The following is a 22,225-nucleotide window of genomic DNA, read 5'->3' as shown; positions in this document are numbered from 1 at the left end:
TAGGAATAGTGCCTTTTTATTTTTTAGCACTTTAAATACAGAACAATCTCCTGTTAAACATTCATTAGGAACCCTCTTTGAAAAATTTTTAAATAACCATAAAGACTTGATGATTCCAGGTTTGTAGTTTACACTATAGGCTTCATACTCTGTTTACCACGATTTAACTGATCTTTGAATGTATGAAAGTACTGTCCTTTCCTTATTTTGTGGAATTCTTTTCAAGTAGATTGTATACCATGCAGTTCTGCTAGTCAGCTTGTGCGGTTTAACAAGTTTTATTAAACTACTAGTCTTTAAGCCCATTACATTAACGGGTGCTAGAATATGTGTGTGTGTGTATTTCTTTCTTTCTCTCTCTCTCTCCTTAGCCTGTTTCTGTATTTCTTTCTTTCTTTCTGTCTTTCTTTTTCCTCGGCTGTCCACCACCACCCCTTGTCCATTCTTCCTTCCTTTTTCTTCCCCTGTGTCCACCACCACCCCTTCACTGGTCCCCTTATCCAGCAGCAGCCCTTTGTTTTAATTCCCCCCCTGTCCAGCAGCACCTCTTTCCTGCTCCCCCTGTCCAGCAGTAGGCCTCCCTTCCTTTTTTTGCCCCCCCGTCCATCAGCACCTCTTCCCCTGTCCAGCAGTACCTCTTTTCTGTTCCCCCTGTCCAGCAGTAGGCCTCCCTTCCTTTTTTGCCCCCCCCCCGTCCATCAGCACCTCTTCCCATGTCCAGCAGCAACCCTTACATCCACCGACATCTGCCTAAGCCGCCGCGGCCTGCAGGCACTGACAGCCTCTGCGGCCTGCTCCCACTCCCTCCTCGCCGTCGCTTGCCATGCCGTTCCCCCCCCCCCCGGGAAGCTTTGTTTCCGGCTTCGGCAGCCTCCTGTCTGCGGGCCACCCGCCCGTGTTTCAATTGAAAGCCGACGCCGCAGCTCCTCTCTCGATCCCTGCCTGGTGCGGTTCGAGAGAGGAGCCGCGGCGGGCGGGTGAGGAGGGTGAGAAGATCCTAGCAGGTGCGTCTGTGCCCCCCCTCCCCCTCCCAATCAGCGGCAGACTCTGGCGGTGAGTGACGGCGAGGGGGGAGTGTCTCCGTGTTCTGGCCTGCCTCCGTGTTCGAAAATCGAATTCGGCACGGAGGCACACCTCACGCCACCAGGAATCACGCTCTTTGAAAAGCGCATGCGCGCTTAGCCTTTTATTATTATTGATAAATAAGAAAATCTAATAAACCTAAATTCTCTCATCTCCCCTAAGAGATTTTGTAACATTAGCTGAGCAAGGATCTGAGGCGGGGGAACATCACACTATACATTGCTGAATAGAGTATGTCGGGAAAACTCTAGAAGCCATTGCTCCTTCCAGGTTCTATCTATTATTACCCATGCTGTGAAGACTGTTATTTGGCTGTCTTTCGAGAACATCTATTGTACATGAAACAACTTTGTTTCTCTGATTATATTTTTTTGTTTTTAGGCAAAGCTACAATGACTGGATGAAACAGTATGAAACACTAACTGATATGATAGTTCCACGATCCAGCAAGTAAGTTATATATTTAAGTGACACAGTGCTTAATCATCATTTGGCCCAGATATTTTTCTCTAGTAATAAGTGTGTCCTTCCAGTGATAAGTCAGTTCAGAAACTTGAGAGTTTAATGTTTTTCTCTTTTTTTTAAAATTCTTTATTCATTTTTAAAACTTACAATAAGTGCAGTATAAGATACAAACCATTTTACACTTTAAAATCACTTAATATTCCATCAAAGTCCCATTCAGATCAAATATCCCTCCCTCCCACATACCCAATAACTGTCTTTAAACATACGACAACATAAAGTATCCCCCCCCCCCGACTTTGACATGTATGTTCATTCCATACAATATTTTGTTAATGGCTCCCAAACATCCTGAAATTTCTTAAAATTCCCCTGTTGTTTAGCTATTACCCGCTCCATTTTAAAGATATGACATAAAGAATTTCACCAAAAACTGTAATTCAGCCGGTCCCAATTTTTCCAGTTTTTCATTATATGCTGTATGGCAACCCCTGTCATAATGAGCAAAAGTTTATTATTAGTAAAAGATGTTTGGCTCTTAGCCCTAATTGATATACCAACTAACACAGTATCATAAGATAATGCCACCGGATTTTCCAATAAATTATTAATTTGACCCCAAATTGATTTCCAGAAAGCAAGTATCAATGGACAATTTGACAAGCAGCTCCTGATTGGTGAGGCCCGACTTTAGTACAGGAAGAGGCGGTCGGAGCATACCGCGGGTGATTTCCTTCACTCGCCAGTGCTCCGGCTGCCCTCTCCTGCCTTCCCTTTGCGGTCGGAAAATACCGCAAATGACCGGAACCGCGGACCATGAATTTGCAGGGAGCATTGTACTTCCAACACAATACAGTGGTACCTCGGTTTACGAGTGCACCGGTTTGCGAGTGTTTTGCAAGACGAGCAAAACATTCGCAAAATCGGCACCTCCGAAAGCGAGCGCGCCTCGATTTGCGAGCACCCCCCACCCCCGCCGCCATCGGGCACCCCCCCCCGCCGCGACCTGAGGTCTCCCAACCCACCCAAACCCTCTTCTTACTTCAGTGTAGGCTCCACACCGGCACCGGCACCAGCATGTCCTGCCGGTGCCCGAAAATCTGCTTCCTGTGAACTCAGGCCTTGAGCATGTGCACATGCTTAAGGCCCAGCACAGGAAGCAGATCTTCGGGCACAGGCAGGACATGCTGGTGCCGGTGCGGAGGCTACACTGAAGTAAGAAGAGGGTTCGGGTGGGTTGCGGCGGGGGGAGTGCCGGATCGCGGGGAGAGATGGTGCTGGTTCTCGTGGGGGGGAGCAGCGCTGCTGGCCTCGGGGGGGGGGGGTGGAGAGTGGGAACCTATCAAAGCGAGTTTCCATTATTTCCTATGGGGAAACTCGCTTTGATAAAGAGCATGCTCCTGGAACGGATTATGCTCGTAATCCAAAGTACCACTGTACCTGAAAACCCCAGGTGACAGGGAATCTTTGATTGTAGCGATTCCCTGGATGTTCCTGTTACACCAAAGGACATTGTTTTCACCTAATTCAAGCTTCTTCTGGGGAGATGGCTGGGGGTTCTAAGAGTGGTTTTCTGTTTGATTTCACTCGTGTGATCATTATAATTATTTATTTATTTATGTATTACACTGATTCTCACCATTCAGTTTGAGTACACGTGAGGTATCCGATGATGGTGTGCTGGTAGGGGTTTGCTAACCCTCACCTTGTTGTTCATTGTGCTGGAGGTTTTCCTTCCTTCGCTGACCCCTCACACTGAGGATACCCTGCTTCACATAAAAAATAGTGTATTTATTGCTTGGTGTTCACACTATTGTTTATATCCAGAATTCCACTCTCAGAACCCATTGACTTATTAACTGCCTTAACGTTTGTGTCTTTTGAAGTTCCTTTGGCAGTCTTTGTTGGAGTCTTTTTTGTGTTCTTTTAATGAAGGGCAGCACCTGAAGTGAGTTACAATACATTGAATAGAAATGAGGTACTACTTTTTTTTTTTTTTTCTCGAAATCTATCAGCCCATGTACAAGCTGCTCTTCGACATTCGTCTTCACACAGGCTTCAGCATGCTTTTTGCGGTTCAATTTGACTCCTTTCCAACCTAGGACCTCTGAAGAAGCGTGTACCGAAACATGGACTGTGTTGGGTCCTGTGGTTTAATTTTAAGGTGGTGTTTTTAACCACAATTATTTTAATAAACTTTGCCTGTATCATTGTACATGTTACTGCAGTTCTCTTCGCTTTGTTTTGTCTTCAACCCTTTTACTGCAGATTTGGTTGGTTCTTCCTTTTTTTGTTTGTACTACTTAGTATTCTCCCTATCTGTCCTGGCAGGCTCATAATCTAACTGTGTTAACTGGGGCACAAGGAGCATTCTGGGATTGAACTCACAGCCTCAGGCTACTGAGGCAGCAGCTCTAACCACTAGGCCACCCTCCCACTCTACAGTAACCTCACAAGACTGCTGTGAGTTTGGCTTATATTGAAGCCTTTTTGAGGGGAAAAAGGTTACCTCGGTTTATATTCGGATGGGTTTGAGTTCAAGTATATGCGGTATGTCTTTAAAAAGAAAAGTACAAAAGAGGCACATACATACATTATAAATAAATAAATTTGCAGCATGGCAGATATTCATAATAGTTATAGGTGTACAGTTTCTTTTACCATCTCTTTAAACAAATTGCCATTCATATGTGGCATAAACAGAAAACGTAATAGTTTTGTTCTCACTTTCCATTAGTGAAGAGAAGGTTAAACATAGCAAAGTGTTACAAGTTATACGCCTCACTCATTATAACTTAATGATAATCTAAAAATGTTTATTTTTTTCAGACCAGTTCAATGGCAAGGGCTGCACACTGTGATGCAAAAGACTTTGGGCTAGATTCACAAAGCAAACTGATCGTATACCGATCAGTTTGCGACCCCTTTACTATCAAATTTCCATCCGGCCTGATTTACTTACCTTTCCTGTGATCTGCTTCGAATCCGTGCATGCAAATGAGGTGAAAAGCATGCAAAGTAGGCTGGGACGCGATTTACAGCGCCAAATTTCTGATCCGACTGGGCTGGCCGATCACCTGAAGAAGCGACTGCTGGGGACCAGTCGAAAACGTCTTTCCAACTGGAAACCCTGCTCTCTGCCCTGCAATCTCTCCTGCCTGCTCACCCCGAATGCTACCCTGCTCTGCCTCGATCTTCCCCGAATCTCTCCTGCCGCATCGCCATTCTCCTGCCCTTCCCTGAAGCTCTCCTGCTCTTCCCCACCCAGGGAGCCCGTGGTTTTAACCTGCGGGTTTAAAGTGGGTTAAAACCATGGGCTCGCAGGGCTAAAAACAAACAAAAAAAAGTTTTTAAAAAAAAGGTCACATCTCAGAGGGGAATGCGCATGCGCGGGGATCGCTATAGAGCGATCCATGCAGGCAAATGGGGGTGTTCTTCCAATCGCCCCCATCTGCATATTTTTTGTTCCTGAATTCATTGGACCCCGATCGGGCAGGTTAGTGAATCCCAGCCTTTGACTGAATTCCTCGTTCAGGCTTCTGCTTTGCAGGAAGTCTGGATCTGCATTCACAGTCTATTGGTACAAGAGAGAATGTCGGCCATCATTCAGTGACCCCCAGTTTTGAAAAAAGTTCTAGTTTGTTTCCAATGAATAAGCCGAGGTGAATTAACTCATGGGCACTTGCATATGAAGGCTCCAGGGCTCTGATTCTATAAATGGCGCCTGAGTTATAGGTGCCGGGAAATGCGGCGCTCATCACCTGTCAATCTTAAATTAAGTGCCATTTATAGAATTGCACCTAAACTAAACTTAAGCACCAGAAGCCACTCTAATCTTAGGTGCTCCCTATTTGTGCTAGGGGTGTCTTGGCCTAAATACAGCACCTAAATCCTCTTTAGGCATCTAGGCACAAAACATGCCCAAGATCCACCCGCAATCTGCTCCTAACCACGCCCACTTTCTGATAAGCGTCTTAGACTAGGCACTTGCCTGAAAGTTATAGGCGCCTACCACCTAATTTAATTTAAATTTAAACCAGTAAAGAGATGCTGATTGACAATTATCGATGCCAATTAAGCATTTTCAATAATTATGTTATTTAATTATTTTAAAAATTTCTATACCGTTTTTATCTAAAACGGTTCACAAGGGTTTACATACATAAACTGTTAAAGCTATACAACATAAGGAGATTACATTACATTACATTAGAGATTTCTATTCCGCCATTACTTTGCAGTTCAAGGCAGATTACAAAAGATTTTTTTTTTTTTTCCAATTCTTTATTCATTTTTCCATCTTCCACCAAGTATACAATATTACATAAATTGAATCATACACATCACTTGTTATTCTTGCTAATATCATCTAAATACATAAATTTACCCTCTCCCCCACCCTCCCTTTTCACAGATATTATAATCTAAATTCAATATACATATGCTATATTCACAAAAATTGATTAAACCTGTATTATAACTATATACCCCCTCCCATAATTATAATTATACTTTCAATGTAAAAAGGTGTCTAATCATTACAATAAGTTGTCAATGGCCCCCAAATCTTCTTAAAATTATTATAATTCCTTTTTTTGTATAGCAATTATTCTTTCCATCTTATATATATGGCATAATGAATTCCACCAGAAGGTGTAATGAAGTCTTATCAAAAGAATTATCAAAGATGTATTACAACAAGAACTTACCAAAAAAAAAAAAAAAAAAATTTGGTCATTTTCAAAGAGAGTAAGAAATGAGTATGGTTATTTGTTTGGGGTAGTTGGCTTTAGTGAGAGGTGGTGTTTGAAACTTGCAGTATTATTTCTTTTTTCAGGGCTTTCTTGAAGAGTATGGTCCTTATTTCTTTTCTAAAAGTACAGCATGAATTCATTATAATATGAATCAATTGCTCAGAAAAACGCATTAACAAATAGCTGAGTCTTCAACATTTTCCTAAAAGAATTCCTCTCTCCACATTTTCGAATTTGGCCAACAAGGCCATTCCACAGCTTAACTCCTGCACATGTAAAGATCATAGCGTTCGTATCTGCATGTTTAAGATTGGCCTTTGTTTTCAATAATACAGCACCTGCAGAACGCAGGGACCTTTGTGGTTGATAGCGAGACATCATATTCTTAAAAATTTCAGGCATTGTACCATAAGAGAATTGATGCCATAACCTGATTGCCTTGTACTGAATGCAAAATGCAACTGGCAGCCAATGCAGTTGTTGAAGATATGGAATAATATGCTCGTATCTTGACGTTCCAATTATCAGCCTAGCTGTGGCATTCTGAGCCATCTCCAATGCTAGACATCTAAATTGGCTAGGCACGCCAATCTAAGTGTGTTTTATAAAATCGGGGCCAAAATGTCCTAGCCCAGCTGAATCGAGAACCAATTTGAAAGTGTAAAGGAGTAGGCCCAAAACTGAAAATGTTTATTTTATAGATGTACATTACTCCCCCAATATTCGCGGGGGTTCCGTTCTAGGAACCCCCATGAATCTTGAAAAACCGCAAATACGTTTTTTCATGGGAGAGACTGGGGAGGGCAACGGGAGACGCAAGAGAGAGCAGCCGAAGCGCCGACGAGTGAAGGAAATCACTCGCTGCATGCTCCGACTGCCTCTTCCTGTACTAAAGTCGGGCCTTACCAATCAGGAGCTAACTTTAGTACAGGAAGAGGCGGTCGAAGCATGCAGCGAGTGATTTCCTTCACTCGCCGACGCTCCAGCTGCCCTCTCCTACCTCTCCTGCTATCCTCTCCTGGTCGGTGGTTCGCGGTCGGAAAATACCGCGAATGGCCGGGACCGCCGACCGCGAATTCGCGGGGGAGCCCTGTATGTGTGTGTATTTTGGGGAGAAAGCTTACAATGACAGTTTTAAATAAATATTTGTGTAACAGCAGTTTTGTATATCTAAACTTCTAATAAAATTCCTTTCTTTTTCTTTATTACATATGTAGTGTTCTTTCTGAGGACCAAGATAGTTACCTCTGCAGTGTCACCTTATTTAGAAAAGTAGTGGATGAATTTCAGTGTAAAGCCAGGGAAAACAAGTAAGATATGCTACTTATTTATCTTAATTTAGATGTATTATCTGTCTTGATGGCCCTATTTGGTATATACTCAGCTCCTAACAATATCTTCCTAACTGCAGGTTTGTTGTTCGTGATTTTCAGTATAATGAAGAAGAGATGAAAGCAGACAAAGAGGAAATAAACAGGCTCTCTACTGACAAGAAGAAACAGTTTGTATGTAAACATAGAGTGAAGATCATGTTTGTCTTGTAATTTGTGTCAAATATTGCAGGATAATATTCGTGTTGCATTCTGTCTCACCCGCTGGTAAAGTGAAACCGTGAAGGAGAGGGGCAAGAAAACATAATCATCCCATCACTTAACTGTCCTTACTAGTCCAAGGGCTCCTTTTACAACGGTGCGCTAGTGGGTTTAGCGCATGCTAGCCGCTGCCGCCTCCTTTTAAGCAGGCGGTGGTTTTTTGGCTAGTGCGCGCTAATCTTGGGCGTGCACTAAAAACGCTAGCGCACCTTCGTAAAAGGAGCCCCAAGTTTCAAGTTTATTCAGACTTGATCTACCGCTTTTACAGCCAAAGCGGCTTACCACTTACAATCTTAAAAATTATTTAAAAACCAAGGGGAAAGAAGAACAAACCAGTATTGACAAATCTTTATTTATTTTAAAAAATTCTATACCGGTTTATAGAGAATGACACGGTGACAAAATTCATCACCGTTCCCGTCCCCATGGATAACCGCGGGAAACCATCTTCATGTCATTCTTTAAGGAGAGAGGGAAGAATCAGAGTATGAATGGCCACAACCACTGACCCTCAAGCTTTGCTTTGAAGAATGCTGGTGTAGAAGGACTGAGGTTGAAACAGACACTACAGAATGACAGTCTCTGGTATCCAAAGCAGATATTGTGATGTCATAATGCCTCATTCCACCAGTGCCTAAGAGCCAATCACATCAGTGATGTCACAATGGCTTCATTATCCTTGGCTCCCATAAGAATGAGAGTATGAATGGCCACAGCCACTGACCCGCAAGCTTTGCTTTGAAGAATGCTGGTGTAGAAGGACCGAGGTTGAAATAGACACTAGAAAATGACATGGGATTATTTCCCACGGTTATCCGCGGGGACGGGAACGGTGATGAATTTTGTCACTGTGTCATTCTCTACTGGTTTACATAATTTACACAGGACAAAGAGACAAAACGATCAAAACAAAATGGGAACAGGGCAAGGGTACAATATAAAAAAATAAAAAGCTAGGGTATGGGAAAAAACGACAAGGGAGAGGGAATGTAAGGAACAGAAAGGCATCCACATATTCTTCTGTATCTGGTGCTCCTGTCTGTATCCAGTTGCTTTCAGTTTATATCATGGATTTGTATTCCTGCCTAGGTCTTTCGTTGTTTGTGCTTATGATAGGCTGCAAGATGGAGCTGAATACAGTAACTTCTTTTTTTCTTTTTTTTCAAATTCTTTATTCATTTTTTCATCTTATATTAAGTACACAATATTACATCAATTGAACTTATATACATCGCTTGAATTTATTTCTATTATCATCTTAAATACATAAATTTACTCCCTTCACCACCCATTCTTCCCACAGATATTGTAATCTAAAATATCATATAAACATTACATTCATAATTATTGATTAAACCTTTAATATAACTATATACCACTTCTGATATTCTTAGCACATGAAGTAATATGGTAAGGGTATATATTAGAGCTGTTCTGAATGTGTGCAAGTTTTGATGCTTGCCTCAACAACAACAACAACAACAAAAAAATTCAAGTCGGTATGGTGGACATTACAATGAAGCCGACAGCACAATGCGCAGCGGCTGCTAAGAGAGCGAATAGAATGCTAGGTATAATCAAGAAGAGTATTACAACCAGGACAAAAGAAGTTATCCTGCCGTTGTATCGGGCGATGGTGCGCCCACATCTGGAATACTGCGTCCAATATTGGTTGCTATACCTTAAGAAGGATATGGCGTTACTCGAGAGGGTTCAGAGGAGAGTGACACGTCTGATAAAAGGAATGGAAAACCTTTCTTACGCTGAGAGATTGGAGAAACTGGGTCTCTTTTCCCTGGAGAAGAGGAGACTTAGAGGGGATATGATAGAGACTTTTAAGATCATGAAGGGCATAGAGAGAGTAGAGAGGGACAGATTCTTCAAACTTTCAAAAAATAAAAGAACAAGAGGGCACTCGGAAAAATTGAAAGGGGACAGATTCAAAACGAATGCTAGGAAGTTCTTCTTTACCCAGCGTGTGGTGGTTACCTGGAATGCGCTTCCAGAGAGCGTAATAGGGCAGAGTACGGTACTGGGGTTCAAGAAAGGATTGGACAATTTCCTGCTGGAAAAGGGGATAGAGGGGTTACTTCACAGGTCCTGGACCTGTTGGGCCGCCGTGTGAGCGGGCTGCTGGGCACGATGGACCTCAGGTCTGACCCTGCGGAGGCATTGCTTATGTTCTTATGAGTGAAAAAATATTTCCTTGGTTCTTTTGCATAGAGCTTTTTGGACCCCTGTTCGTTTACAAAAACCAGATAGCTCTAAGTTTAATAGATGTTGGCACTGTCATCTTGAGGCTGGGACATTAGATCACCTTTTATTCTATTGTCCATTTATATTAGTATTTTGGAAATCAATTTGGCCTCAAATCAATAGGATGTTAGAGAATCCGGTAGCCTTGACATATTTTATTTGGCATATCAATGAGAGCGAAGAGTCAGATTTCGTCAAATAATAACAAACTTTTATTTATATTGACTGGACTTGCCATTCAACTGATTACATTCAATTGGAAAAATCATAGCAGATTAAATTACAGTTTCTGGTGGAATTCTGTGTCATGTATATAAAATGGAGCGCACAATAGACACAAAGAGAATATTTTGGTAAATTTCAGAAGATTTGGGGACCATTAACAGATTTTTGTAATGAGTAATAACGTTTTCCCAAAGTAAGATATTTGACGTGGAGGGGTGTGGATTGGTAATAAATATTAAATCCTATAATGTATAAGAGTATTATTATTATTATTATTATTAGGTTCTTATATCCCGCCATACCCAAAGAGTTCTAGGCGGTTCACATCCGTTACATTAGGATCCGGTCTGAACACGGATTTACAAAAATTTAGTCGGAATTGCAGGTAGCGCGGAAGGAGGCAAAGTAGTTTTAGCACAGGTTTATCATAGTTGGGTATTTAACTGTTTTTGATGTATTGGGAATGGAACTTTTATAAGGGGAGGGAGGGGTTGGGAGGGTTTTCTAACTTGATATCAATTGTTTAGATACTATAATATTCAAAATATTATAGAATATAGGTATTGGCTGAAAAGTTATATTTTTAATGATTTATGAAAGTTAATTAAGTGTATATTTATAAGTTCAAATGATTTTTCTTATATACTTGTTGTAATATGTAAAAATGAATAAAGAATTAAAAAAAAAGAAAAAATATTTCCTCCTATTGGTTTTAAAAGTATTTCCCTGTAACTTCATCCAGTGTCCCCTAGTCTTTGAAATTTGTGAAGGAGTGAAAAATCGATCCACTTGCACCCATTCTACTCCAAATACACATTTGAATTGAATAAAACTGTATCTTCCCTTTGACCCTAAGAATTGATATTTTGACAATAGTGTTATTGTACTGTTGAAGCAATTTAGAATATTTCCCAACATGTAGGTGCTCATTTTCAAAGCAGCAAATGTAACTTTGTAAGTCTGTCTGCTTTGAAAGTGAGCCTCTTAACCTCTCGGCAGGATATATTGTTGAAGTGGGTTGTTAATTTCATTTCATTTATACCACAGTCCTGGTTTACAACTGCCCAATGTGATTTGCAATCATGAAAACAAAACAACCCCCCCCAGCAATCAGTGGAATCTTACCACCCTGCCATATCAATAAATCCTTTCCAAACCTTACTCCTTACATAGTAACATAGTAGATGACAGCAGATAAAGGCCTGAATGGTTCATCCAATCTGCCCTTCCTGATTCAATTTAAATTTTTTAAATTTTTTCTTCTTAGCTATTTCTGGGCAAGAATCCAAAGCTCTACCCGGTACTGTGCTTGGGTTCCAACTACCAAAATCTCCATCAAAACTCACTCCAGCCTATCAACACCCTCCCAGCCATTGAAGCCCTACCCAATCCATCCTCCCCCAAATGGCCATATACAGACACAGACCGTGCAAGTCTGCCCAGTACTGGCCTTAGTTCAATATTTACTATTATTTTCTGATTCTATATCTTCTGTGTTCATCCCACGATTCTTTGAACTCAGTCACCCTCTCCGTAAAGTAGAATTTCCTAACATTGCTCTTGAATCTACCACCCCTCAACCTCAAATTATGTCGTCTGGTTTTACCATTTTCCTTTCTCTGGAAAAGATTTTGTTCTATGTTAATACCCTTCAAGTATTTGAATGTCTACATCATATCTCCCCTGTCCTTTCCTCATATTCCTTCATAGCTCCAATAAGCTGTTCGTATTTCCATCTTCTCTAAAACATATGGTCCTTAATTTTTTGTGATTATCGCATTTCTCTATAACTTGTGTTTCCTCATTCATCAGATGAACTCCTCTTATCATACTATTTGTATTCTTGTTCAAGCTTTTCAGATATGAATAGAATTAATGGATGGACTGATGCCCTGTTTTTGTTCCTCTAGGGTCCTCTAGTTCGATGGCTGAAAGTGAATTTCAGTGAAGCTTTCATCGCATGGATTCACGTTAAAGCATTAAGAGTTTTTGTTGAATCTGTTTTAAGGTAAAGAAGGATCCTGGGAATAATATGAATTTCTCTCACAATTTTTAACTCCTTGTAGATGATGCAATCCATTCACTTGTCCAATTAATTACCTTGGCATTGGATGCTGATTGAATTTTGGTTTCAACTTCAGCACTGAAACTGGCCCATATTCAGGATTTGGCTGAAAATGCTAGTGCATTTTCCGTGGAAACAAAAACTCTCCACCATCTTCTCACGATCTGTAAACCCAATCCCAGGCCTATCTTAGAAGCCCTGGTGGTTTAATCCTTTGATGGGTCAGGCACGATCTCCAGTCACTCTTGCCTATGCTGGCTGTGCAGTCAAAATGATTTGATTTCCCAAGGCTGCTTTGCCCTTGGGCACTTGCATGTGAAGGCTCAAGGGCTCTGATTCTATAAATTGCGCCTAAGTTATTGGTGCCGAGAAATGTGGCGCTTATCGCCTGTCAATCTAATCTACTATCAAGAATAGATTACTACAATGTAGTACTTGCAGGATGTTCTGTATTGACCATTAGAAAACTGCAAATTGTGCAAAATACAACTGCAAGATTGATTTATTCACATTGCAAATATGACTCTGTAATTCCTGTGTATTATGAACTTAATTCGCTCCTAATAGAAGCCAGGGTTAAATTTAAGAAATGCATTGGTATTTAAAATACTGTATGGACAAGCTCCATGCAGTAATTCACTGTTAGGTCATCCAGGTTATGGAATATGAAATTAATAATTGGAGAACTTTTCCATATTTAAAAACATCAGCTGTCGAAAATAGTTTCATATTCTTTCAGACAGTTTTAATCTGCCTTTACTGTTAAGATATGAGCGAAATTACATTTCAAAAAAATGTTGATAACTATTTTATGTAAGAAATTTCTTAGCTAGATATCTGTTATTATTAACTAAGATTATATTATGTATTTTCTGGGTGATATGACCCTGACTCTTGCTCTTGTAATCTGCAGTGAACAGCTGGTATTTGAGGAATATAAGTCTCTGTAATGTAATAATGTTATCACAGTTCATTACGTGCCCCCACCCCCTTGCTTGTCATTTGTCTTTCAATATTTACATCCTCTCCTTCCCCACAATCATTAGAATCACAGCTATGGCCCTGGGGCAGTTTCTGCTCTAACTCCCTCCTTCCTTCTGACACTGCTGGCAACAAGCAATTCTTCGAGGGAAGGAGGCGGACTGGAGCTGACAGAGCAGGTCAAAAAACTCTTTTCTTTAACCCTTGCCTCCTTGTTATTTCTGTCCTATCCCTAACCGCAGCATTTTGTCTCTGATTGAAGAGAAAAGGTCTGGAGCAGCCAGAGTAGGTATTCTTTGCTCTGCAGTGTCTGCTTCAGCTATACCAGCGGTCTCAAACTCGCAGCTTGGGGGCCACATGCGGCCTGCCAGGTACTATTTTGAGGCCCTCGTTGTCCACTCCACAAGTATCCGGCGGTCGCGTCCAGGGGTCGCTGACACCTCACACAAGCGCTTTCCTGCGTCTGTACGCGATTGTGAGGTGGAGTCCAATCACGTGCAGATGCAGGAAAGCGCTTGCGTGAGGTTGCAGCAGTGAGGCGGGCGACGTTCCAGAACGTGCAGCTTGGAGCAGTGGTTGGAGGCAGCGCAGCTTGTGCGTGTGTCCGGTGCTGGCAGAGGTGAGAGCTGTTGATACTTTTCCACTTTCAGCTGTGTGTAGCTGAAATTATCAGAAGCAAGTAAGGAAAGTTCTAGTTTATAAATCTTTCCTTAATTGCTTCTGATGATCCACATTTTGGATTTGTAGGTACTTGGAGGGCCGCAGAAAAAATAGGGGTCCTTTTTTTTTTTTTATTATAAATCTTTATTCATTTTCAAATCTTACAACAAGTGTATAATAATCAATCAGAAAAATTTTTAACAAATCACTTGACAATCTTACTTATAATCCTTAAAATATATAAATATAAAAGAGTCCCTTCCCACCCACCCATTTATTAATAATAAAACAATTAGCAATTATTATCTTTCCCAACCCCACCCTCCCTTTATCTTATCTAATACCAAGGTGTTTAAGATATCTGATCATTAGAATAAGTAATCAATGGCCCCCAAATCTTTTTAAACTTATGATAATTTCCTTGTTGCTTGGCCAGCACCCTCTCCATTTTGTAAATATGACATACTGAATTCCACCAAAAGGTATAATTAAGTTTAGTATAATCTTTCCAATTTCCAGTAATCTGTTGAGTGGCAACCTCTGTCAATATTAATAAAAGTTTATTATTATTTGCAGAAATTGGGCTTTTGAATCACATAGATGTACCAAATAATATAGTATCATATGAAAGGGCAACATGATTTTCTAACAATGAATTAATTTGGGACCAAATTAACTTCCAAAAGGCATTTATATAGGGACAGAAAAAAATTAAATGGTCTAATGTCCCAGCTTCTAAACCACAATGCCTCTACGGCACCCACCCCTGCTTCGATCCTTTTACTAAGGCGTGCTAGCTGATTTAGCGTGTGCTAAACGCATCCATAGAATATAATGGACGCATTAGCATTTAGCTTGCGCTACATCGGCTGGCGTGCCTTTGTAAAACTTAGTAACTATTTTGTCTGTGGCACACCAAGTACCTACGAATCCAAAATGTGGCCCTGCAAAGGGTTTGAGTTTGAGACCACTGAGCTATACCCATCTCCTTCAATGATGGGAAGAGGACAAATTAGAAGCAGTATAGCTGTTCTTTGCTCCTACTGCTCCAAGCTCATCCCTCCTGCCCACCCTACCCCCATGTGGGAAGCAGGGGGCTATTCTTAGCACTGTTCAATAATGAAAGGAATACAAAGGACTTTTCACATGACCAAACATCTTGCCTTGTCCTGAAAGCAACTGATTCCTATCAGTAGTATAGGATGAGAAATCATTGTAACCGTGCTCTGTAAAAATAGAGACTGCATTTTGCTTTTCTCCTTTTAATATACACACAAACTATTTCTTCCTAGGTACGGATTGCCAGTAAATTTCCAGGCAATGCTGCTTCAGCCCAATAAGAAGACAATGAAGAAGCTGAGAGAAGTTTTGTATGATTTGTACAAACACCTGGACAGCAGTGCAGCAGCAAATATTGATGTGAGTACTGTCATTGTAATGACTCCGCTGTAAATTTTGGGAATAATATATCTAGTGCAATAGGGACATCATACTTGAACCTGTTGGTTTTGTACCTCTGATTGCAAGATCTGTTGTAGAGAGCCTCATTTACATTTCCCTCCTCTTTCTCTCATCACTCTGGACTGTCCTGTAATTCTTTAGCGTCTCTCCAGACTGGCACAGAAACAGATGGGTTTACATTCCTCTGCCAGCAGGTGGAGACTGAGACATTAACCTGTACAAGTGGGCTGTGCAGTAGAGAATGACACGGTGACGGTTTACCCGCGGCCACCGCATTTAAGCCGCGGGTCACCGCCGAAAACGGGGAAGAAAACTAGCAGTCGCTGCGGTGACGGGGACAAGGCCATTCACCGACCGCGGAAACGGTGAACAGGTTTGTCCCCGCGGGCCAATGTACCCCCTTCTAGGAACCGCTATTTACCGCCCGACGCCCGATTCACCCCCCCCAGCAGGACCGCTCGCACCCCCACCCCGAACGACCGCTCGCACGCGCTCCCACCCGCACCCGCGATCGGAGCAAGAGGGAGCCCAAGCCCTCTTGCCCGGCCGACTCCCCGACGTCCGATACATCCCCCGCCCCCGGCAGGACCACTCGCACCCCCACCCCGAAGGACCGCCGACTTCCCGACAATATCGGGCCAGAAGGGAGCCCAAACCCTCCTGGCCACGGCGACCCCCTAACCCCACCCCGCACTACATTACGGGCAGGAGGGATCCCAGGCCCTCCTGCCCTCGACGCAAACCCCCCTCCCCCCCAACGACCGCCCCCCCCAAGAACCTCCGACCGCCCCCCCAGCCGACCCGCGACCCCCACGACCCCCCCACCCCCCTTCCCCGTACCTTTGGTAGTTGGCCGGACAGACGGGAGCCAAACCCGCCTGTCCGGCAGGCAGCCAACGAAGGAATGAGGCCGGATTGGCCCATCCATCCTAAAGCTCCGCCTACTGGTGGGGCCTAAGGCGCGTGGGCCAATCAGAATAGGCCCTGGAGCCTTAGGTCCCACCTGGGGGCGCGGCCTGAGGCACATGGGCCCAACCCGACCATGTGCCTCAGGCCGCGCCCCCAGGTGGGACCTAAGGCTCCAGGGCCTATTCTGATTGGCCCACGCGCCTTAGGCCCCACCAGTAGGCGGAGCTTTAGGATGGATGGGCCAATCCGGCCTCATTCCTTCGTTGGCTGCCTGCCGGACAGGCGGTTTTGGCTCCCGTCTGTCCGGCCAACTACCAAAGGTACGGGGAAGGGGGGTGGGAGGGTCGTGGGGGTCGCCAGGGGGGTCGCGGGTCGGCTGGGGGGGGCGGTCGTTGGGGGGAGGGGGGTTTGCGTCGAGGGCAGGAGGGCTGCAGTGCAGAACATAAGCCTTCATTAAGACAATCCTGGTTCGCTTTTCCAAGTTAAAACAATTAGAAAAATATTTCTGGAGTGCTGTAATAAATTAAAATTAATAGTGCTCAGAACCCCCAAGGTAACTTCAGGCATCATTTTGAAGCTGGGGGGGGCGGTCGTTGGCGGGAGGGGGGTTTGCGTCGAGGGCAGGAGGGCCTGGGATCCCTCCTGCCCGTAATGTAGTGCGGGGTGGGGTTAGGGGGTCGCCGTGGCCAGGAGGATTTGGGCTCCCTCCTGGCCCGATATTGTTGGGGAGTCGGCGGTCCTTCGGGGGGAGGGATGTATCGGACGTCGGGGGGGGGGCATCAGGCTTTCAGGATGGGGACAGACCTTCAAGGGGGGACAGTGCAGGGAAGTCAGGGAATTTATATTAATTAATTTTTTCTCTGCGTGTTTTGTTTTTGTATAGTTATTAACTAATATTTAACTAAGTTTTAAAGTTTTAAAGAATGTTTCCTTTATACGTAAATAAAGAAAAGTGAATGGGATTGCAGTGGCGGTGACGGGGCGGTGAATGGGGTGGCAGTGGCGGTGACGGGGCGGTGAAGAGGATGGTGAGACGGGGACGGGGCGATGACGGGGATGGTGAGACGGGGACGGGGCGGTGACGGGGATGGTGAGACGGGGACGGGGCGGTGACGGGGACCAATTTTTTCACCGTGTCATTCTCTACTGTGCAGTCCCTCTTACAAGCAGTCTTTTCTTAGTCTCCAGCAGGTGGAGTGGTAAGATTGTGCAGTCTGTGCTGAGGTATGTTTTTGGAGAAGATACACTGAAGCGATAGCCTCCTTGATCCAGCATGCAATGGTAGCCTTATGAGGACTCCCTAAGAGGACAAAAAGACGGTCCGATTTCCGTAACTCCTGAAGAACCAAACTTGGAGGGGATTCCACAGGAAATTACTTTGAAGGACATTTTGTGGATTAATCATAGAATGAGGGATTATTGAAATTAATGATAATTCATAATTAAAGTTTTTCACAAGAAGCTGTTGAAAAATTTGAGAATGTAGACTCAGATTTACAAATACTTGATAAATGTTTATTTTCAGTTGAAGCACAAACTCCTGCCTTGCAAACTGTGTCCTGCAATAAAAGATTCTCACAATTTACACTTAAAAAATTGAGATGATGGAGAATGCTGCAAGATCTAGGAATTTGTGTTTGGCAAAATCGCGAGAGGATTGTGAAAAATTGCAAGAGGACTTTGAGAGACTGGGCATCAAAATGGCAGAAGATGTTTAATGAGAGCAAGTGCAAAGTGATGTATGTGGGGAAAGAGGAACCCAAACTATAGCTACATGATGCTGGGTTCTGTGTTAGAAGTCCCTGCCCAGAAAAAGGATCTAGGTGTCATTACTGATGATACGTTAAAAACCCTCAGCTCAATGTGCGGCACTGGCTAAGAAAGCAAATAGAATGTTAGGAATGGAAAACAAAGATTAAAATGTTATAATGCCCTTGTGTCACTCTATGGGATGGCTGCACCTTGAATACTGTGTGCAGTCCAGGTCGCTGTATCTCAAAAAAGATATAGCAGAATTAGAAAAGATACAGAGAAGGACGACGGAAATGATAAAAAGGACTGGGGGACAACTTCCCTATCAGGAGAGGCTAAAGTGGCTAGGGCTCTTCAGCTTGGAGAAGAGACGGCTCAGGGGTGATATGATAGAGATTTATAAAATGTTGAGTGGAGCGGAAAGGGTAGGTGTGAGTCGCTTGTTCACTCTTTCCAAAAATACTAGGACTAGGGGCCTGCGATGAAGCTACTAAGTAGGAGATTTAAAAGAAACTGGAGAAAATATTTCTTCATTCAATGTATAATTAAACTCTGGAATTTGTTGCCGGAGAATATGGTGAAATCAGCTTAACAGGGTATAAAAAATGTTTGGATAATTTCCTAAAAGAGAAGTCCATAGGCCATTATTGAGATGGCTTGGGGAAATCCACTGATTATTCCTGGGATAAGCAGCATAAAATCTGTTTTGCTACTTGGGATCCAGCTAGGTATTTGGAACCTGGACCAGCGCCTGAGACCAACGTGATTTGTGATTAGAATATATCAGATTTGAAATATGTATCCTGCTAGATCTGGTGTTAGACTGGGGACCGCAAAGCCCAGGCCATGCTTCTTTAGCTTCCAGATGGCTTAGGGCTTGCTCTGACCAGGGGGCAGTTGCCCTAGTTGCACTCCCCTAATACTTTTCCTGTCCTGTTAGCATGATTTTTCTATGTAGCATTCTGTAGCAATTTGGCTTATTCAGTTTTCTCGATAGTGGAGGGGATATTTGGGGAGGGGAGACAGGGGTTTTGTGGATCCTTGCTTTGTATTATTTGTGTTTATAAAATGACAATTGTACATAATATTGTTTCTTTTTATACTTTAATAAAATAAGTTCAATATAAAATCATAACTATTCAAGGCTTGTGTGGATAGGATCAGATGGTTTGCAGGGATGGGGACAAATTTTCCTCTACCCCTGGTAGGGGAGGAGGGAGGAGTTGAAATGTCTCAGCCATTGGCTACCAAATTCAAAAAAAAGTTGATGTATATCTGATTTTTTTCTAAATATCAGCGCACAGACCTATAAATGTTTTGTCATTTCAGTTCATTTTACTAGTGTTTTGAAATAGTGGCTGTAGTATTATACCATGTTAATAATTCTGACTTATTTCACAGGCTTCTACAGATATTCCAGGCCTGAATCTCAGCCAACAGGAATACTATCCCTACGTGTACTACAAGATTGATTGCAATATGCTGGACTTCAAGTGAAGCTTCCCTTTGTCCCCACAAACTCCATTATGGTGTTGAAATATGGACAGAAAGTACACTTGGAATATAATACTTTTAAAGCTCTGTTAACACGGCTTGCTTCTTGCTCCGGTAAGCTAGATAACATTTCCTGTCGTGGTCCATCTCTTGACTTTTTCTTTTCAAGAAAGGTGTACTTGTTGCTGCTTTTAATGAATCAGGTATGTAGAAAGAATGAGTTTATTTATAAGCATTATCGTTTATTTAAAGAAAAGGTCATTCCTTCCTTGTGGCAATGTACAGTAATTCCATTTGTTGCCATTGATCATTCACTGTATTGAATAGTAGCTATAGAAGTATTCAGTAGTTAAATCGTGCTAAGAAAAGGTATATGTGAATATTCAGTCTGTACAGTCTGAAAGTTTTAAATGTAAGTATTAACACTCACTCGAGGAAATAAACAAAGACCTGTGCCGAGTTTTGTTTCTCTTGTTATGATGGGCTTTGGTAGAAAATTCTTGCTAATATGACTGACTTGTATTTTATGAAAATAGTATAAGTAGTGTTTCACAAAATAAGGATAACACTATAACAGTCTAGCTCTGCGGGGGGTCTGTGGGACAGCATATGGACCTACCACTACCGCACTGTCATTTGGAATTTTTATGGTGCCTGGAAATGTTTTATAGCCAGGAAATGAAAGACATGAATGTTTGTTTATTTATTTATTTTTTTGTAAATCTTTATTCCTTTTCATTTCTTACATCAAGTGAAAATACATATTAAAAGACAATTATTTCATAACACTTGAATTACATTCAAATACTCTTATAATATAAAATATATATCTTCCCTTTTTGTCAATATTCCTATTTCCAAATAAAATAAAATACCCTCCCTCACCCGCTATATATTCTATCCATGTGCTAAGATATCTGATCATTAGAGTAACTAGCCAATGGTCCCCATATTTTTTTAAAATTATGAATATTCCCTTGTTGTAACGCTAACACCTTTTCCATCTTATATATGTGACAAACTGAATTCCACCAAAATGTGTAATTTAATTTAGTATAGTCTTTCCAATTTTGAGTAATTTGTTGCATGGCGACCCCTGTCAATATTAATAATTATTTATTATTATTTGCAGAAATCGGACTCTGAGTTCTCATTGCTGTACCAAATAATATAGTATCATATATTTATTTATTTATTAATTATTTATTCATTTTTAGAATATCAATTGTGAGCAAAAGAAGATGCATTTACATAAATTATTATCATTACAGCACAATATACTTAATAGAATAAAAACAAGACTTATTTTCTCCTACCCACTTTCCAATTTACAAACACCTCAAAACAATACTTGTAATCAACCCTTCCATATTTCTTAACAAATGTCAAAACATATCTCCCTCCCCCCTCCCCGGATGCACATGTTTCCCTCAGTTTATGCAAATAAATCAATCTCTACAATATTTAGTTAATGGTTCCCAAACTTCCATAAATTTTTTATAATAACCCTTCTGATTGGCCATAAACTTTTCCATTTTAAAGATATAACATAGGGATTCCCACCAGAATGAATAATTTAATCTGTTTAAATATGAATTGCGTGCGCCCACATCTGGAGTACTGTGTCCAGTACTGGTCGCCGTACCTCAAGAAGGACATGGCAGTACTTGAGGGAGTCCAGAGAAGAGCGATTAAACTGATAAAGGGTATGGAAAACTTCTCATATGCTGACAGGTTGAAAAAGCTGGGGCTATTCTCCCTGGAAAAGCGGAGACTTAGAGGAGACATGATAGAAACCTTCAAGATCCTGAAGGGCATAGAAAAGGTAGACAGGGACAGATTCTTCACACTATGGGGAACCACAAGTACAAGGGGGCATTCGGAGAAATTAAAAGGGGACAGGTTTAGAACAAACGCTAGGAAGTTCTTTTTTACCCAGAGGGTGGTGGACACATGGAACGCGCTTCCGGAGGCCGGGATAAGCCAGAGGATGCTACAGGGCTTCAAAGAAGGTTTGGATAGATTCCTAGAGGATATGGGGATTGAGGGGTACAAATAGGAGTTGAGGTAGGTTATAGGAAGAGTCAGGGACCACTGCACAGGTGATAGGCCTGAGGGGCCGCCACGGGAGCGGACCGCTGGGCGGGATGGACTTCTGGTCTGACCCAGCGGAGGCAAATTCTTATGTTCTTAATGTTTTGGAAGAGGCAGGAGAATTCTGGTAATAGTAGTAGTAGCATTACTTAATAGGATAATGATAGTTCAGGGGTGTCAAAGTCCCTCCTGGAGGGCCGCAATCCAGTGGGGTTTCCAGGATTTCCTCAATGAATATGCATGAGATCTATTAGCGTACAATGAAAGCAGTGCATGCAAATAGATCTCATGCATATTCATTGGGGAAATCCTGAAAACCCGACTGGATTGCGGCCCTCCAGGAGGGACTTTGACACCCCTGTGATAGATGAATATGAAATAAAGAAAAGGATCAGCTTTCATCCTGAAAGAGCAGCATAAACTTCACTGTACTA

General features: G+C 42.2%; 1 protein-coding gene across 2 annotated transcripts in view; it reads left to right on the top strand.

The window, feature by feature from the left end:
* The window catches only part of ATP6V1C1 (ATPase H+ transporting V1 subunit C1), an 89,968-nt gene extending 69,812 nt beyond the window's left edge, over positions 1-20,156 (top strand). For both annotated transcript variants that reach the window (XM_033931930.1, XM_033931929.1), the window contains exons 8-13: positions 1,465-1,533; positions 7,520-7,612; positions 7,714-7,807; positions 12,286-12,383; positions 15,374-15,500; positions 19,605-20,156. In XM_033931930.1, the coding sequence (XP_033787821.1) occupies positions 1,465-1,533; positions 7,520-7,612; positions 7,714-7,807; positions 12,286-12,383; positions 15,374-15,500; positions 19,605-19,700 (577 nt within the window). In that variant the 3' untranslated portion in view covers positions 19,701-20,156. The remainder of the gene's footprint in view (positions 1-1,464; positions 1,534-7,519; positions 7,613-7,713; positions 7,808-12,285; positions 12,384-15,373; positions 15,501-19,604) is intronic.
* Positions 20,157-22,225: the final 2,069 nt, after the last annotated feature.

Source organism: Geotrypetes seraphini, chromosome 2 (assembly GCF_902459505.1).
Source record: "Geotrypetes seraphini chromosome 2, aGeoSer1.1, whole genome shotgun sequence".
Classification (NCBI taxonomy): Eukaryota; Metazoa; Chordata; class Amphibia; order Gymnophiona; family Dermophiidae; genus Geotrypetes; species Geotrypetes seraphini.
This window is presented reverse-complemented; position numbering and strand designations above follow the sequence as displayed.